This window comes from Sphaeramia orbicularis, chromosome 17 (genome assembly GCF_902148855.1).
Source record: "Sphaeramia orbicularis chromosome 17, fSphaOr1.1, whole genome shotgun sequence".
Taxonomy (NCBI): Eukaryota; Metazoa; Chordata; class Actinopteri; order Kurtiformes; family Apogonidae; genus Sphaeramia; species Sphaeramia orbicularis.
In genome coordinates, this window is record NC_043973.1 from 13,527,338 (window position 1) to 13,545,223 (window position 17,886).

General features: G+C 40.8%; 1 protein-coding gene across 1 annotated transcript in view; it reads left to right on the forward strand.

Moving 5' to 3' along the window:
• LOC115436593 (receptor-type tyrosine-protein phosphatase F-like) overlaps window positions 1-17,886 on the forward strand; it is a 256,047-nt gene that overhangs the window by 203,542 nt on the left and 34,619 nt on the right. Inside the window, 3 exon segments of the mRNA XM_030159483.1 lie at window positions 6,488-6,645; window positions 11,567-11,679; window positions 17,210-17,307. Coding sequence (XP_030015343.1) covers window positions 6,488-6,645; window positions 11,567-11,679; window positions 17,210-17,307 — 369 coding nt within the window.

A 17,886-nucleotide genomic window follows, 5' to 3' on the forward strand; every position in this document is an offset into this window, starting at 1 on the left:
TTAATGTCAATTTTATTACATGAATGTATTTATTGTGTTTTATATTTCAGGATTTTATGGGTTTATAACAACAATATATTTTTTAAAAAAATTAAAAAAAATTGAAGTACCCCCTGGACTTCTTCCAGGTACCCCCAGGGGTACGCATAAACCCATTTGAGAAAGACTGGTCTACAAGATCATCATGTTTGTTTACTATGCGTGTCCTGCAAAAAACACCTATTGCCAAAAAGTAAAACCCAGCTTTCTTTCACCCATTTAACCTTTATTTAAAATGGTTGTTATGGTAAAAGGTGCATTTTCAATAAAACCAAATAAAATAAATTAAAATAGTGATGAAATAAAAATAAAAGGCAATCCCTAAAACAGTACAAACAGTAGAATAATTTCAGTCACAATACAAAATCCATACATTTACCTAATCAGTTATTAAAAAAAAAAACTGATAGAATTAAAGATTTAAAGGTTCAATATGTGAATTTTGTGTCTGCCTGTGTAGAAATCATAGAAATCAGTAAATAGTAGAGTCTGTTATCATGGATGTAGGAAACCAAGTCATTTCTTTCAAGGTACATTATACATTTGATATGAAAAAAAAGTGAGTCATGGATTTACATTTCATACGTAAAGTACATACAGTACTTTTACGTGGATTTAAAAAAGAAAATGAATGGAGTTGGAATTTTTTTGTCCAATTTTTCCATTCTGTGAAGAGCCATTTTCCTGATATCCAAGAGGGAATAATATATTTAGCCTAAGAAAGAATATTTTAATTCAACCCACGAAGGAACACATCATCCTCCAGTATTTTTTATTTACAAGTAAAATAGATGTGGTGAAATTAAAGTATGAACTACTAAAATCCTTAAGTGCACTACTAGCACCACTTAAATTGTAGTATGTCCAACATTCCTAAATTTGTCACCTTTAGGCCTCATCTCAGACACCTAATACTTGCTTTTCAGAGGTCCAACAGAAGAAAAGGTGTTGAAACAGAGAAAAAAATGCAATCTAAAAAGAAAGAACTGTAATAGGAAGCAGAAAGGTCATCTGCAGTCTGTTCCTCATAGATAAGATAAGATAAGATAAGATAAGAGACTTTATTGTGGTTGTATTTCCATACATTGATATTTAGGTGTACCTCTATTAAAGATACTGTGAAAAACCATTCATATATACATATAACATCCAACATGTGTCACGCAACATTTAACACACAAGGCACAATACAGTCGGTTAAAAAGTTAAAGATGAAGGCTCCTTCTCACAGAACATAACTTTACTCTTTTTTTTTGTCTCCATGTCATTGTCTTGCCTTCCCCATCTGTGTCTTCTCTGAGGACGGTGTAGACTCCTCAGGTTCCTGGGGATTCAGAGCTGAACAGCAGACTCACAAGAGGCGTCTTTACATGTTTGTTTGTCGGCGCACACACACACACACACACACACACACACACACATACACACACACACCCCTCCGGCTCATTTAAGCCACTTTTGCAGAGACGAGGCGCTAGCAAGGTCAACAGCAAGTTGAAACAAATGCGCTTGTGCCGTTGTGTGGCAGATTCGGAGCTCAGGGGATGACTGAGCAGCAGCTGACTCAGGAAGTTGTATAGCCCACAGGCCAGATAGCAGTGTTGATATACTGCTACTACCGTAACACCTCTGCTCAAGTCTGTCTCTTTCTGTGTCTTCTCGCTCTGTGCCATGTCTCATCACCCACTCTCTTTCTCTTACTCCGTCTCAGACAAACACTTACAATCGTGTGCACACACTCTCAGCGGCTGTGACCCAGACAAACATAAACTTGAGGCTCAGACGAGCTTGAGAAAAGGCTCAGGAAAACTGATGTTCCACATAGCTTCGCGCAAACATTCTTACACACATTTGTTTACGCCCTTCTTTACACATGATCACATGTTTTGTTTCACTGGCAGATGCTGAACATTAAGCAATACAATCAAATACCTTTTACATGTGGATATGTTGCTACACTTTATGACGAAGTAGCCAGATTAAAATACTCATCAGCAACATAAAGATCTTTTCCTCTAATTTAAATACAAATTGTTAGCCTCATAGCATAATTGCCAAAGTCATACATTATATGGCTATATTATGACAAATTGTCATAATATAGGTTTATATTGGAATAAATATCATTGCATTGGCTAGTTTGGTTTAAATTGTTATCTCTCTGATTATTAATATTGCTGTTTATATGTCAAATCAGCATAAACAGGACGCCTTACAACTGTAGCCATGGTATGTCCCAATATTTTTGTCGATTATAGTTTATAATATCAATATGTTCTTAAAGTTTAAAGGGAGATTTTTCTTCGTAAGCGAGATGTGAAGAAAATAGATGGTTAGTTGTGGTAGAAAATTATTATTTAGAGTCACAACATGAAAAATATTTTAAAACTTAGTGGTAGCACATTTAAAATCATAGTCATGGATTTAAAAAAATAAATAAATCAATGTTGAGAGAAATGTAAAAAAAAAAAATCTTTGTGGCATTTTGGAAGCAAAGATAACAATTTAAACTAGAAGCACTCGGAGAGCGCAGACCTCTGCCAAGGCTGATCAGTGGCCCCCCCCGTGGGCCCCCCCACGCCAAGGAGGTTATGTTTTTGCCAGGGTTTGTTTGTTTGTTTGTTTGTCTGTCTGTCTGTTTGTCTGTCCGTTAGTGTGCAACATAACTCAAAAAGTTATGGACAGATTTTGATGAAATTTTGTGGTCTGCGCCCCCCCCCGTGGGCCCCCCCACCCCCGATCACCACCAAAATTTAATCATTTCTTCCTTATCCCATTTCCAACAAACCCTGAAAATTTCATCAAAATCTGTCCATAACTTTTTGAGTTATGTTGCACACTAACGGACAGACAAACAAACAAACAAACAAACAAACAAACAAACCCTGGCAAAAACATAACCTCCTTGGCGGAGGTAACTAAACTAACAAATGCAATGATATTTATCACAATATAAAACTATATTATGACATTTGTCGTTATTGTTTTGTATCCCACACCCCTGTTAGAAAAGAAACATCTGAATTCAGTGTGTCCCAATACTTTTATCCATTTATGTATGAGTTAGGCAATTAAGCTATGAAGTTAAGGAAATAATGAATACTTCACTCAGCAATTACAGGTTTACATCTGTAGTCACTTTCTTCCTGACAGAAATCAACTTTCTCAGCACTAGTTGCCATCCTATTCATCAGTAGAATTGGCGAGCTCGTTAACATCTTTGTTTTGCCAAAAATGCATCTAGTGACAAATCCTGTGACATTTCAGGGCACAATTCAACTGGCTCTGTGGAGTGACAAACAGTGAATGTGCCTGTTGCTCTCTGCACTGACTCAAGGACAGACAAACAACCCCTTTAGTCAACCAATCAGAAGACAGATAAATGTGTAAAGCTGTGAGTGGATGTTCTAAACAACCAGTCTCTGCTTCCCATTTGCTATTGTTCTAAATCAGTAACAAAGAACTTTGAAACATTGACGTACTTGGATTCTGTCTTCACAGTTAGTCATGATTGATAGTTATGTGATGACATAATGCATATGCAAATTAGGACAGAACAATCTGATGACTTTTCAAGTAGGCTTCATTTCTCAATTGGAGATGATGGTGAGTAGTTACTCTAGTTATCATCCATGTACAGGGGTTCTTGGAGTTCTTAAAACATCTGAAATCCATATAATTTTCTAAAGAATTGGTTGTATTTAGTGTTTTTTTTTTTTTATCTGTAAAAATCTTAAGGTCATGCATCAGGCAAAATGAAATGACGATGCATTGGTCTGGATAAAAACACACAGATAAAGCACAAGTAAACAGAAGGCAACAGAGTCACAGGAGGTCGGACAAACATTAAGTTGGAAAAAGGCACCAGCAAACACCTGCAATCTGCATCACATCAGGTGTTTTCCCACCTCTACCTTTAGTTACAGTTAAATCAAAAAAAGCTTCTGGATCATTTAGTCAGATGTGAATATGGTTACTGCACCTAGACCCAAGCAACCCTTAAGGATGGTCCTTTCCAGTCTGGTCTAGTCCAAACTAATCTCAGTACTTTTCATTTGTGGTGGGAACATGATCCAACCCAAGTGGCAGGTGTACACCATAAATTTACCCTAAGCAGCTCTTGTTGCCAGATTTGCTTTGCAATCAACAGTAACTTGAAGAAATACACACTAGTTCAGAACAGAGGATCTTCTTCCTGTTTTTATTCTGTATTTGCTCCTATTCAGATACATTTGACCAACCTGTGGGGTGAATGTTCTCATTTGCCACGAAGTATTTTGTCGGAAATGTAGCAAAACCAAAGTTTATCCACTCAAACGAAACTCTAGACCATAGCAATCTATTTTTTGGTGCCAAACCCCCATAGAATCAGTCATAAAGGTCTTACAAAGTCTTGTTTAAGTTGTTGAAATGTGCTGGAACAGTCATGAACCCATGCACTTGTACAAACTGTACACATATTTACACATTTATTCAGAGTGGTCCACACACGTATTTACTGCATCTCTGTCCCTCACTGACTCACTCTCACACATTCCTCCAGTACACCATCGCTCCATTGTGGTACCGCTGTGCCAGAGCAGAGGCATTAAGAGCTGCGTGACTGAGCTTTTATCAGATATTAGGGCCGTTCAAATGGATGATCGCAGTACTACGCCGTGACCGACAGACAAAAAGCCCTCTCTCTTTTTGTCCAGCCTTCTCCTCTCCTCTTCTCCTCTCTCCGTCTTTCTCCCCTTATCCTTCTCAGAAAGCACAGCTGCAGTCATTTGTTACACTGGAGGGGTAAAAAAAAAAAAGAAGTTTTTCCCAGGATTCCCTGCAGGGCCACATCCTGCAGCCTCTTTTGGGCACACCCGAAGGAACAGGAAGCCTTGTGGTGTCATCACATCACCAGTGTACCGCTGCCGCCTGGTTGTCTCTTTGTTCTTCGATAATAAGTTCCTCCCAATGGAACAGACAGGGAAAGAACATCTCATGTGGGTTGTGTATGTGTGAGACAAATGAACAACAATGCATCTGTAAACTACTGCTGGAACATGAAAAAGTGAATATTTTTACTTTCCTGTTTGCGTTACTGTACGTCTGGGTCTAAGTTTTTCCGCCAGTTGCCTGAGAGGATGAGCGATAACCAAACTCTATGACAGAGCACAGGACTCTTTGAGCTCATCTCAGCTTATCTTTCCAATTAATATCTGCCTGTGTGTCGAAGAGCAGGCCGCTGTGCAGCTAATGATCCGGATTACTGCTGCCTGCTGCCCCGCCACTCCTGCTGCATGCTGGGAGCCCAATTCCCCTTTGAGGGCTGCAATCAGTCACCCATGCCTCTGCGCTCACACACCCCTTCCATCTCTGACCTGCGTCTCCTGTCGTTGTTCAATAGGAAGCAAGCTGAGCGCTAATGACAGATGCCTCACAGCTCCCTCTCTCTCTTTCTCATCTGTCACCGTTTTCCTCCACTTGCGTTCCGTTTTTTGTCTTTTTTTGCCTTTTTTTTTTTTTTTTAAACACCACGCCGTGCCTCTACACACCCCTGCTCCCCCCTCCTCACTCCCCCCCCCATCTCAGTCAGTCGAAGATGAAGGAGTAGTGAGATGTCTCATTTACAACCACGGTGGAAACGCACCCTCGCCCATCACCTCCACCCCCTCCCCTTCCCTCCGTCACGGTGTGAACACTAATGAAGAAGAGATGAGTCCTCTCCTGTGCCCCCATTTATCTCTGTGACCGAGGGACATACACACTCACCCCTGCCTCCCTCTTCCCTTCCGTCTCTACCTTTCTCATCCTCCCGTCTCACATTTGCTCCATCATTGATTGCATTAGTGTCCTCTCCCGTGATGCAATGACAACACGAGTTTAAATCGGTTGTGGTTTGTCTTTTGGGTTTGGTCAGGTGCTTAATAACTTGTTCTGTTGCCTTGACAAGACAGAGCCTGTTATTAGATTCCCATTCACTAGAAACTAACTACAGGTTGAAAGATAATTGATATTTAGAGCAAGTAGAGCATTAGCAGTAAAAATGTAAATCTTCCTGTCTGATCTGGAACCCAAAAATTGTATGTTTTCCATTTACCTGAAGTAAAAACCGTTAAGGGTCGGTCATATTTTATGGGTTTACAACAGCAAGTATAAATATGAAATACAAGATGAAAATAAAGCTGTATTAGAGTAGTAACTAGCTTATAATGTCTGTTAGCCAAAAGCCTTTAAGCCCTAGTTTTAGCATGATGGTTTTGACATTATACACATTTTATGAATATGTCCAACTGTGGCCGAAGAATACAGCTGTGTTTCACTTAAGACTCTATACTGGAGGGTGAAATTATCCTTATAGCATGCTAACAATGCTATTCTCCACAATGTTTGGGCTTCTTTTTTAACTTTATGTTAAATGGAGGAAGCTGCCTCTCATGAGTTTTTCTTTTTTTCTCTCTCTAATTTACAGATGACATTTTCAGCCAGTCCGTACTCTGACGTAATCCAGGTCTCGCCAAGCACCATGGCTACAGGGATGGAGAAACCTGAAATGCTGTGGGTGATGGGCCCAGTGCTGGCTGTGGTCCTGATCATCGCTATCGTCATCGCCATCCTGCTCTTTAAAAAGTAAGGTTGTGTGTGTGTGTGTGTGTGTGTGTGCGCACGCGTGTGTGTGTGTGTGTCAGTCACTCTCTGTGTACGGGTGTGTGTTTGTTTGAACTTAACTTGCAGTGACACTTGTGATTGTAGGTTTCTTTTGGTTGCATCAGGAATGGAAATAAGACATGCTCCCCTCCGCTACTTGCACAAGCTGCTCACACCCCAAACTGTAACATCCAATTTCCTTACCATAATATACAGTGCGAGGAGAAAGGAACCAAAGGCACATTTGGTTTGTCTTTTCGAAAATCCTCTTTTCCGCAATAAGATTTTGGCCCACTTGGACATTTTTAACAATACTATGTGAAATGTCAGTTGAAATGGCAGCTGACGTTGCTTCCCTAATGAAAAGTACAGCTTGGCTGTCAAAAACTCTTAGTTAGGACTGAGAAATGTGCTTTGGCCAACTCTGCTGGCCATTTCAAATAAGAAACAGAAGGCTCAACAGAGGGCTTAACTAAAAGCTCAGTCAGTATCTCTTAAAAGCACTTCAGCTGCCCCCGTGCAGCACACTGTGGATGTGCCAAAAAAGTACTGGAGAGGTACAGACACAACTAGTGCTGAAACTATGATTGAAGAATTTGACCAAGTACTGTTTTGAGTTAATCAGCACTTTTTACATTGGCAGTCACTGTGCCTGTACGTTTAGTGTGCAAATGTGTTCACGCTGTCAGTTATGGCAACATGCAGTGCACTGTAAGTACCCTGATGTGTACTCAAAATGGTTGAAAAGTGACACTTCTTATCGTCAACGATCGCCATCTCTGCTGCGTAGCAAAAGGGGAGGGAGCAGAAAGCAGAAACAGCAGTGAACATTACTCTGTACAAAATTAATGTGTATACATCTAAGTATACGAACAAAAGTGCTCAACTGGAGATGCAATTTCACTTTTGTTCCAGGAGACTTTATTTTACTTTATTTTATAAGTCCTCGCTTGGGAGTGGTACTTTGTGATCATTTGGGGTGTGGCTTACAGTGCTGAAGATTTCTGATTGGTTAGTACTCACAGAATTTAGTTTTAGTCACCATTTTTCAAATGCTTTAGCTGTACAGCTGTTAGTCTCTGCAACTAAACCTTACCGGTACATGTTTATGAAAGATCTGTATTTTAGTATTTAAATGCTGAAACTGCCCCAAGGGAATAAATAATGAGAGAAGAATTGTGAACGGAGGCTGTAATATCATTGAGGCTTGAAAATGTTATAAATAGAGCTTTAGCTACTATTTCCTGAGTTTGCTGTTTTCCTGCTGAAGTCCCACCCCCCTAAACCTATCTTAGCCTGATAACTCTGTTCCAGATTCCCCATTTCACATGGTACCTGTTCCCCAACCTGCCATCTCCAGCTTTGCAGACTGCTGTGTGGCTGCCGTCTCCAGCAGAGTTGAGAAAGAGAACTGGTTAATAATAGGCCTTGGGACAGCTCACTGCTGAGTAGCACATCCTCCGAGTGGAAGCCCTTTCTCCACATAGACACAGATTGACAGGAGGGAATGTAGGGAGGTGGCTACATTCCCCTTTTCACTGTGCAAAGAAATAATCACTCTCCACTTCAGTTTGTTATTGCTACCTGCATATTTGCCAACACCACCACTGAAAAAAATATGAGGCTATTCTAAGAGTCTGTCATGAGCAGTGCTTTCAAGATGTTTCTGGAATAACTGTATTTCTAACAAGAAAGTCATAGTTAATTTTAGCAAAAGGAGTTTGGGTCGATGTGAATAACAACTGCCTATTAATCTTCCGCCTTTTTTTTTTTTTTGCCTTTTGTCAATGCAGCAAACAGGAAAGGTGGGTACCGTCACATCAGTCATCAGTCATAACACCATCTCCTGTACCTCAAGTCCCTTTCATCTGTGTTGTGAAATTAGTGGTATTCATCAAATCTTTGGGTTGCAGAGTCAGCTACCTCTCAGTTCTAACGGCCTCATGCCAAAAAGAATTTCCACTCAAACAGGATTAAAGCGAAACCTCTTTAAATTGGGGTGTCTGATTTAAATCTGCTCACTCGAGAAAGACTTAGAAGACATGAAAAGCAGCAGACTCTTCAGCCCTGCATAAGAGGGGTCAAAGGAACCCCTGGGTCACGTCTGTGTAGCAGTGCATGTTCCACATCTAGTTCCAGTGTTCGTCCTCAGATCGTCCTGTCTGCCGTGGTTCATCTCCGTGCTGTGTTTCATTATCCAGCCAGTGTCAGCTCGCCCCTTCACGACTGGCCCCATCTGAATATGCCAAGGCATCACCTGCTGCTGAATGGCCCATTGTGAAGTAAATGCCAGACGGGGAAACTACTGAAAAAGAAATGTTCCCATCTTTTAAGCTGACATTTTCCACCGAGACCCATTCTTCCACTTTTAGCCTTTTTTTCCCTGCTCTCTACTTCCTCATAGCAGGAGTCTCAACAAAGGGCCCTGTTCTCCCCTCATTAAGCACAGCCTGTACTGAGAACACACTTTAACTTTCACACCATATGTATTTGAATTAACATGCACTTACATTCTCACACATCTTAACCTTCACTTTGAGCCTTAGATGAATAACCTCATTGAGTTAGCTGCCATGTTTACTTAATCTCAGCGCTGAAGTGTCATGTAGATTGGTATCTGATTGGGTCAGACGCAGACATGAGGGCTGGAGAGAAGACATTACAGATACTTAAGTATGGTTTCTGCAGGTCATAAGGTAAAAGTCTAATCATACAAATTTTAGGTCTTACAATGTTATAAATATGATTTTGATTAAAAACTTTTTCAGGTGTACTTTTATCAAATTTAATCAAACATAAACATCACTTTTAAATTGTTTTTTGTAAAAAATTTGGTATTGCTCACAATGTAAGAAACATGCTAAACTAAACCATAATGGAACTACCTATGCTGCTTGGTAAAAATTATTGCAAAATGGTGTTTGCACTAAAGTAGTTTTCACACCAGAATCCAGATAATTTCCACATGTGCTGTAAATTTAAAGTCATTCATGGCAGTTTCCAGGATTTAAATGTTATGATATCTTTGCTTTCATTAGTTATAAAGTAGAAGCTTTTTATAGTTTTCTCATTGCATAATCGTACAATTTGTTAGTCTCATAGCATAACTGCCAAAGTCATATTTTTGGCCAAATTGTGATATCTGTAAAAAATGAATCAGCAGTGTAAGGAAAGTAAAGATACAGATATCACAATTTGGCCAAAAATATGACTTAGGCAATTATGCTATGAGGCTAACGAATTGATGAATATTTGGTGCTAATGAAATAGATAGAAAATAATTTTTTCCTATATTAAATAAACATTTTGGAAAGCTAATAGTAGGTGCTCCGTAACCTTAACTTTTGGGTTTTTAAGTTGAACTTAATTCAGCTCAGAGATCATCTGAGAGGAGAAACAAACGTTAGCTGTGCATAGGTCACTAGCTAACATAAAATAGTGTTAGATTGCAAGGGTACTTAGCAAAATATTTGTAAAAAAAAACCAAAAATTTAATTCCTGTAGTTGCACTTTGTTAGGTTTAGGCACCAGAACTAGTTTGTTCACTTTGGGGGCAAAAAATCACAGTTTAGATCAAAGTAGACCCTTTCGGAACAACACAACAAATGTTTTTGTGAGTTCAACTCTCACAATATTAACAGCTATGTCTTTAAAAGGTAAAAAGCCTTGAAGATGCAGAAACATGCTGAATCCCTGTAAAGTTTTCCTCCTCCTCAGCAGCTCATCTCATCACTGGTAAAACCGGATGTGGCCTGGCTCAGCTCTCAGATGGAGGGGAATAGATGCTTGTCATAGAATAACTGTGACACTGTTAACATTAACTTAAGCCTGTTGCAGCTTTAAGAGGTGGCAGAAAAACTCGCAGCACTAGCGGCCGAGGTGGACAGGGTTAAGACTTGCACCACCAGCTTTATATTCTCACCATGCAAGGCTTTAACAGAAGGCCCTGCTCCTGCCTAAAACCCACACTCGCCACTTGCAAATGGAGTGCAATGAGATGTGAAATTTCCACAGGGCGCCCTGATGCTTCCTTCCGCCCATTTCCATTTGCCGTCAGAAGGCTGTGAGTCTGCAGCTGTATCTGTGTGAGTGGATGTGGCTGTGAAAGTGAGAGGTGGGAAAGCATACATCTGTGTGCCTGTTTGTGCGTGTATGTCAACAGATGCTGGCTGTCTCAGCATTAGAATACAGACAGGCTGCATTTCTGTTCCTCTCTTTGCCTGATGGACGACACCATGGTCGACTGAGCTGAGCCAGTCTGCTTTTCTGTCCTGTGCTGTACTAAGCGCAGCTAGGCTGGGCCTGGCAGCGCAGGTGCTGCAGAACTGGTCTAATTACCCAGTGTTGTGCCACCCAGCTGATGAGCTAATTACAGCATCCGCCTGTTTTCCTCTCAATCTGGAAAGCCAGTAAACACAATGTGTTGTTAGCACACACACACAGTGGTAAAATGCATACATTTAAATCTTTGCTACAGACAAATACTCATGCACATGTACACATACCCACACAGCAGCTGTCACCTATCCAGGAGCAAATAAACCTAACCTAGGCCACTCCAGGAAAATGATGGCATTTCTTCAAACACATTAAACTCCAATTGGCACACTGATAGGGGTAATGCCCTGGTACCTACTGTCTCTTAAATTGCCGGTCCTCAAAACTAGTTTTGAGAACCATTTACTGTGTCATTAACCTCATCAAGTGTTCAGTGGCGATGCACTGCATGCATTTTTTTTTTTTTTTTTTTAGCTTAACAATACGGAGGATGTCCTTAATCATCCTCTCATTTTCACTCCACAGTTACAGGTTTCTTTGCTGGTGCACAGCTGTCATACTGAGCGTGCACGTCAGTAATCTTAAAACTTGAGTTAAAATTTCTTCTCTCTTTTTGCAACCCTAGAAAGCGGGCATCGCCTCTACCCAAAGATGAGCACTCAGGAGGTGTAAAAGATTCCCTGTTGGCCAACTCCTCTGACCCTGTGGAGATGAGAAGACTCAACTACCAGACTCCAGGTAATGCTCTATGGTCTGCTCATCATACATTGATCCAAGAACGGTAAAGTTGGCACTACCTTCCCTCAATTTTTCCCAAAAATTCCTAGACATGGACATTATGAGGAGGGTTTTATGAATCTTGGATATCCCAAGCATCTATTTTTCTGAGCAATTTTCCAAATGCCTCTCACTTTAGTACCACGTAGATCAGGACAGTGGAACAAGCTCCGTTAGCTGGCTACAACCTGTAGGAGTGGAAAAACAATGAAAATTGGCTATTTAACAAATATTGCAACTGGCATCATATATCTGAAGCACAATGTATTTTGTGCAGGAAGTGTTTCAAATTCAGCATGATGTGAATCAAAGCCATGAATTTCCACATGCAGATGAGATGTACAAAGCTGGCAAGCTGAACATCTAGTTTGTCAGAGTTGGCAAGTTTAGCCAAGTTGTCCATAACATAAGTAATCATTGTCATTTGCTTCAATTTCAGGTATTTGGTCTTAAATCTAATTCTTAGAGGATTGTGAAAGTGTTAAAATCTAACTTAGTAGCCTTAAAACAGCAGGAGTAGAAAATACATCCCTTCCTTCTATAGCTCTTTCCTCTCAGTCCACGTCAAAAGACTAAATATAAATATTGATGAACCTGATCCTGTCTCACACCACTGTGCAAAAGAGAATATGCTTTTCCGAGCTTCTGTGTGGAACCATGGAGCAGAGCAGTAGAGTCACATCTGAGGTGATTTTAGTCCTCTGTATATCCCCCTTCCTGCCTGAAAACAAGTGAGACAGATGGTCACCTACCCAAAGCTTAACTGTGTCTGAGTTTTTTTTTTTTTTTTTTTTGGCAAAAGCAGTTCTCCTCCCCAGTGACACCTTGGACTTGCCTTGAGATAAACCTGTATTATGATTGGTGCTGTATATGTAAAACTGAATTGAAAAGACCTGTCAGTAAAACAGTATCTATCGCAGCTTAGATTTTCTACAGCGTGAAACCACAGGAGTGTCCATGTCAACAGAGGCAGGCAGAATCTAGTTTCATTTCATTCCACTTTGACCAATTACAATGCGCTGAAAGGTAATAATGGACTTTTTGCCTAACAGTGCTAAAAAAAATCTATGATTCACTGCAGCCTAGAGCGGTAAAGAACCTTGGGTTTATTTGTGTTGTGTGACTCCAGGATGTGAATGTGTATAAGTGAGATTTAATCAGGGAATCGCTAGAGTGCAGTCAGTGTTTACTTCATGGAATAGACATGCAAAGTGTGTATTCTGTCTTTGTGATTCTGGAACCTTCATCCTAAAATGATAAACGTGCTGCTGAAATTTGCCACTACATCACTCAAAGGCAGACACTGAGCAAAATATTTAACGATGACTCATACTGTTACTAGTGTCCCTTAATTTATTTTTTCCACTTTTTTTTCTTATATTCAGGGATATTGTCTTTGATTTTTCCACCAAACTATAAAAAGCTCTTCCACAAGCAATCTACCTTTGCTGCCTTCTTTTGTTTTGATAGATTTCTTGATTATTACTGCTTTGCAGAAAGTGCTGCTGGATGAAATTCCTGTGTCCTGCTCAGTTTATAATTTATCCTCTGGCTGTAAGAGTTCAATACCAGAAAATAAACAAATCACTATTATAACCCAGCTATCAGTGGAGTCAGGCCGAATGGATTTAGATTCCATCCACGTACAGATGAGGTGGGTTGGGGTTGGAGGGGCTTGTGTCAGGGTACCAGCCACGGCATCAGCCTTCTTCCTTTTTCCTCCTGATCTCCTCCCCTCTCCTCCCTACCCTCAGCCTGGTCCTCCTCGCTCCTCCTCCTCCCTCCCTGAGCTCCTTTCATTCCCCCCAGCTGGTAATGAGTCCTGCTGCCTCTGATGTCAAGGTGAGCCAGGCAGAGGGAACAATGGAGCTGAGAGAAAATGTCAACCCCCAGTGCACACGCGTGTGCACGCATTTCACTGTGTTTTTCTTCTGTGTGTGTATAAGTGTGTATTCCTTCTCACGGGTTATTAAAGATCCCATTCTCTGTATACACACACACACAGCCCCTTTGAACCCCTGTAGCGGAATTAAGCAGCACTGGCACTCTTAAAGAGTCCTGTTCTCTCGTCCTCCCACTCTTCTTTCCTCTTTTGTCTTCCATTTCCCCCTGTAGGGTAATCTCTCCCTTTCTTTCTTTTTCTCCCTCTCTGTCGCCCTATCTCCCTCTATCAACATTTATCCCCCTCTTCCCTTTCCACCTTGCTGTTGTCGCTTCAAGAGCAGTGATTACCAAAAAAAAAAAAAAAAATTCACCGTGGCTGTGCGTAGTTTGCAAGACGCTGATGTTAAACTGAGTGAATATTGAACAGTTGGTTCCTGTGTCCTCTCTCTCTTTTCTCTCTTTGATTTACCCACAGCGGGTGAACATTCCTGCTCTGATTCTGACTATTCTTAAGTGGTCCAGCCAATTGCAGCTCATGCCTCTGACATGTTGGTTTGTTAAACAGACTTCAACTGTACTTGGAGCAGCAGCTGCACAGTTCTTAGTAACAGTCCTGCCCTATTCCTGGCAGGCCGATACTGAAAGTATTTGCACTTAAGATAAAACCCAGTGCCATAGGTGGAGTAGTGCAATTTAAATAACTAGTCACAGGGGAGTCCTTTAAAGTCAAGCTTTATGCACTCCTGTTAAACAGCCTAAACTGCACTGCTTGAATTGTCCTGATAGAGCAAACACCGCCTGCTGTGCTCTCCAACTAGCTGGAAAAGGTTATTTGCAGATACTGTTTGGCCTGAGTCTGATCAATTGATCGAGTTTTCTTCTTCTTCCTCCCTCCTTCGCTCTCCTCTCTTCCACAGGTCCCAGCTCTCATCGCTGCCCCAACACTCCAAGTTAGTCTGGTCTCTCACCTAATGTGTATTTCCCACACATGCAGTCTTCTCTTCCTCTCACTTTTCGCTCCTGATCCCATTCTTCTGTTGCAGTGCTGACAGACATCACCCACTAGCTTATAGCCTCTAGCACTCCCAAGTATGTGGTAAAGATAGTTGTGGAGGTCCTACTGCCCTTCTTTGCTGTAGGAGCAGGTGTACTAGATGGCCTAGTGGTGGAATGTACCTTAGTACTTGTACTTGAGGTGTTTGTATTTGAGTATTTAGCCAAATATTGTACTTTTTAACTGCACTACAGTTATCTGACAGCATTAGTTACAGTAGTAGAAAATGCACACTTCTTCAAGCAGCTCTCTCCTCACTGCCCTAAGCACTGGCTGAGCATGAAGGTAGGCAAAAGTGCCAGTCTTTATGTCCCCTCTCACTGAGAAAACAGAAATTACAGATGATCAGCCAAAATTTTCCATAGGCTACATATTCTAAAGCCTGAAAACAGAGCCAAGAAGAGGTGCAAAAATCTAGTTTCCTCTTAAAACAATACACCCAAGCTTATTTGGATTTTTTTTTTTTTGATGAAGCAAATGACACAAAAGTACTGCCTATTGAGTCTTTAAGGGTTATTTTGTGGTTGAGAAAATGCTCTTCCTTCTCAATTTAAAAATATAAAAGTAAGCTAATAAAATGTGTTATTCTGAGATCATGAAAGTTGAGTTTTCGGAGATAATGTGGTTCTCACATGACAGTAGTCGCTTTTCCATTGACCCTCAAATTGCGTGAATATAGCTTGTGCATAAAAATTTACCTAATGGAAAAACGACAATTTCGGCAAAACTCTTGTTTTTTGATTAAAGGTTTTTTCTGCTAGCAAGGGGTGGTTTTTCGGGCGTAGTGCAAATGGTATATCACGCAAAACTACAATGGAAAGACCGTTTTCTTCAACTAGAGTCACATGAATTAAAAAAAAAAAAAAAGGATGTTGATGGACATTACAAGTGAAGAAGAGTTTTTTAAAAGAAACATGCAGTATGTGTGGGCACACAAGGAAACCAAATCATTTTTTAATGTAGTACGGGATAGAGGGGTAAAATAATAATAATAATAATAATAATAATAATAATAATAACAATAATAATAATAATAATAATAATGACTATATCTGTAAATCAACACAATATTTACACCAGTCGCCATGTTTATGGAATGACTTCTCGTGTCATCTTGTGATAATAAACAAATCATCGCATTTGTGATTTAATGGAAAAACCAACATTACACACTTCTGTTTTTTCAACGTTTAGTAAATATCAGTAAAGTTCTTTTCGTATATCCAATGGAAAAGCGACTAGTGACGCTCCAAACAGTTTATGGTCTTATAGACGATGATGCTGGAACTTAATCTACCAACAGTTCATAAAAACGTTAACTGAAGTGACAGTTTTAGTACATTGTGCCTTCTATGAGTTCTCGTACCTGAACTACCTTTTGCTGACAAAATCTGCATACTTTTGATCAGTTGAATCTTGTTAACACTTGTACGTGTTATACAGCAGCCTGGTAAGGTCTTTGACTTCACTCTCCATTTAACCAACAACACTGCTGTAAAAAACCTGGCTGACCACGCACAAACACATATGCACCGATGTTACCACGCTCATAGGTCCCTCTGTGTGTATTAAATTAGTGTAATCGGTCAGGTCTAATCTTGTGCAGTGACCATAGTTACCAGCCATTAGGCATTAACATTACAGCAATAATGAGCTTGCAGTGGTAGCTCATCTGAAAGCATGAACCTTGACCTTACAGGCGCTCTCAGCCAAAACCACTGATGTGGATTCGTCCACCTTTTTAATGTGTCATTCTGATCTCAGTGTGAGGCTTTAGTACATGTAAGGTTACTGATGCTCTGTGTAACTATGGAGCGCCTTCATGCGTCACATACAGTTAACTTTTAACACAACACAAGTTCTCAACAATCCTTTTAAGCGCAGCGCTTTGCCAAGTTCAGAGGCACAGGGGGAATTTGTGTCGGTAGATTAGCAATAAATCATCCAATAACCAGGCGATGAGAAATCTAGAGAGCGGCATGGGGGTTGTTTGAAATTAATCCAACCCAAGCGCTCCAGGCTGGCCCAGAAGATAGTCTATTGTAGGGAAAGAGATTTTCAAAGAAATGACTTTTGGCTGGTGACCAGTCAGTTTTTTTAACCCCCTCTAGGAAGTGACAGTGTGACTGATTTGTAGAGGCTTGTGGGTTCTTGCTCTGATCCCACCTCTGCCACCAAATGAGCGATGTGGAGTCAGAGGGATGTCTGCCGCTTCCTTCCAGACGCATGCTCACCCAGTCACTCATGTGCATCACCGTGCCAACCCCACCTGTGTCCCCCCCTCCCTCCACGTAGCATGATGGTATCACCAACAAATGTCACTGGCCTTCTTCAACACGTGTTGCTCTCCTTCCTCTTCCTCTTCCTCTCTCTCTTCATGCATTTGTTGAACAGATTGCGCTCTCCTCACTGTTCCACAGCCCACCTCATGGTCCCAACGGCAGCCTCACTCACTTTGTGGTCCAACCAGTGTTTGTGTGCATCTTTGTGCACGTCTCATGTCAGAACAATCAGATCTCACTCTTTTCTTTCCTCCTCCTCTTCCTCTCCCAGGAATGAGGGAGCACCCACCCATTCCCGTTGCCGACCTGGCTGACCACATAGAGCGACTGAAGGCGAACGACGGCCTTCGCTTCTCCCAGGAGTACGAGGTGGGAACACTAATGTTTTATCACAGCACGTAAATGCATTTCTTTGTTATCATGCTTGGGAGGAAGTTTTGTGTTTATGCTTCTTTGATCTTATATGCATATATTCTAATGGATTATGGGAGATGTCTTTCACAGACATTGTTCGCTCTATTTTACAACTCTATTACGAATCCCACCAGGAAGCCAACTCTTACATTAAAAGCTATGAGATCCTTTTTTCACAAAACTAGCAGGTGGCGACTTGCTTAAGCAATCTGCATGCGTCTTGATGTTTCCCTGAAGAATGTTATTTTGCAGGCGTCTTTTCCAATGCAACTCGGTGAGGGATTATCTCTTGTCAGTGTTCTTCCTCACTAAAAAAAAGGGGACAAATTTGCATTTAAAGTGGCACATAGCTGGTGTGGAGACTAAGCGAGGCCACATGAAGAGGAGCATCCTTGAATACAAAAAGACAGAATTTGTCTTTCAGTTATTTGTTCTGATTGTTGGCTCTGTTTTGTCTAATCAGCTCTATTCCTCACACTGACTGATCCAATGAGGCTGCTTGAATGATTGTGCAGCTTTTTGTTTTTTAAACTC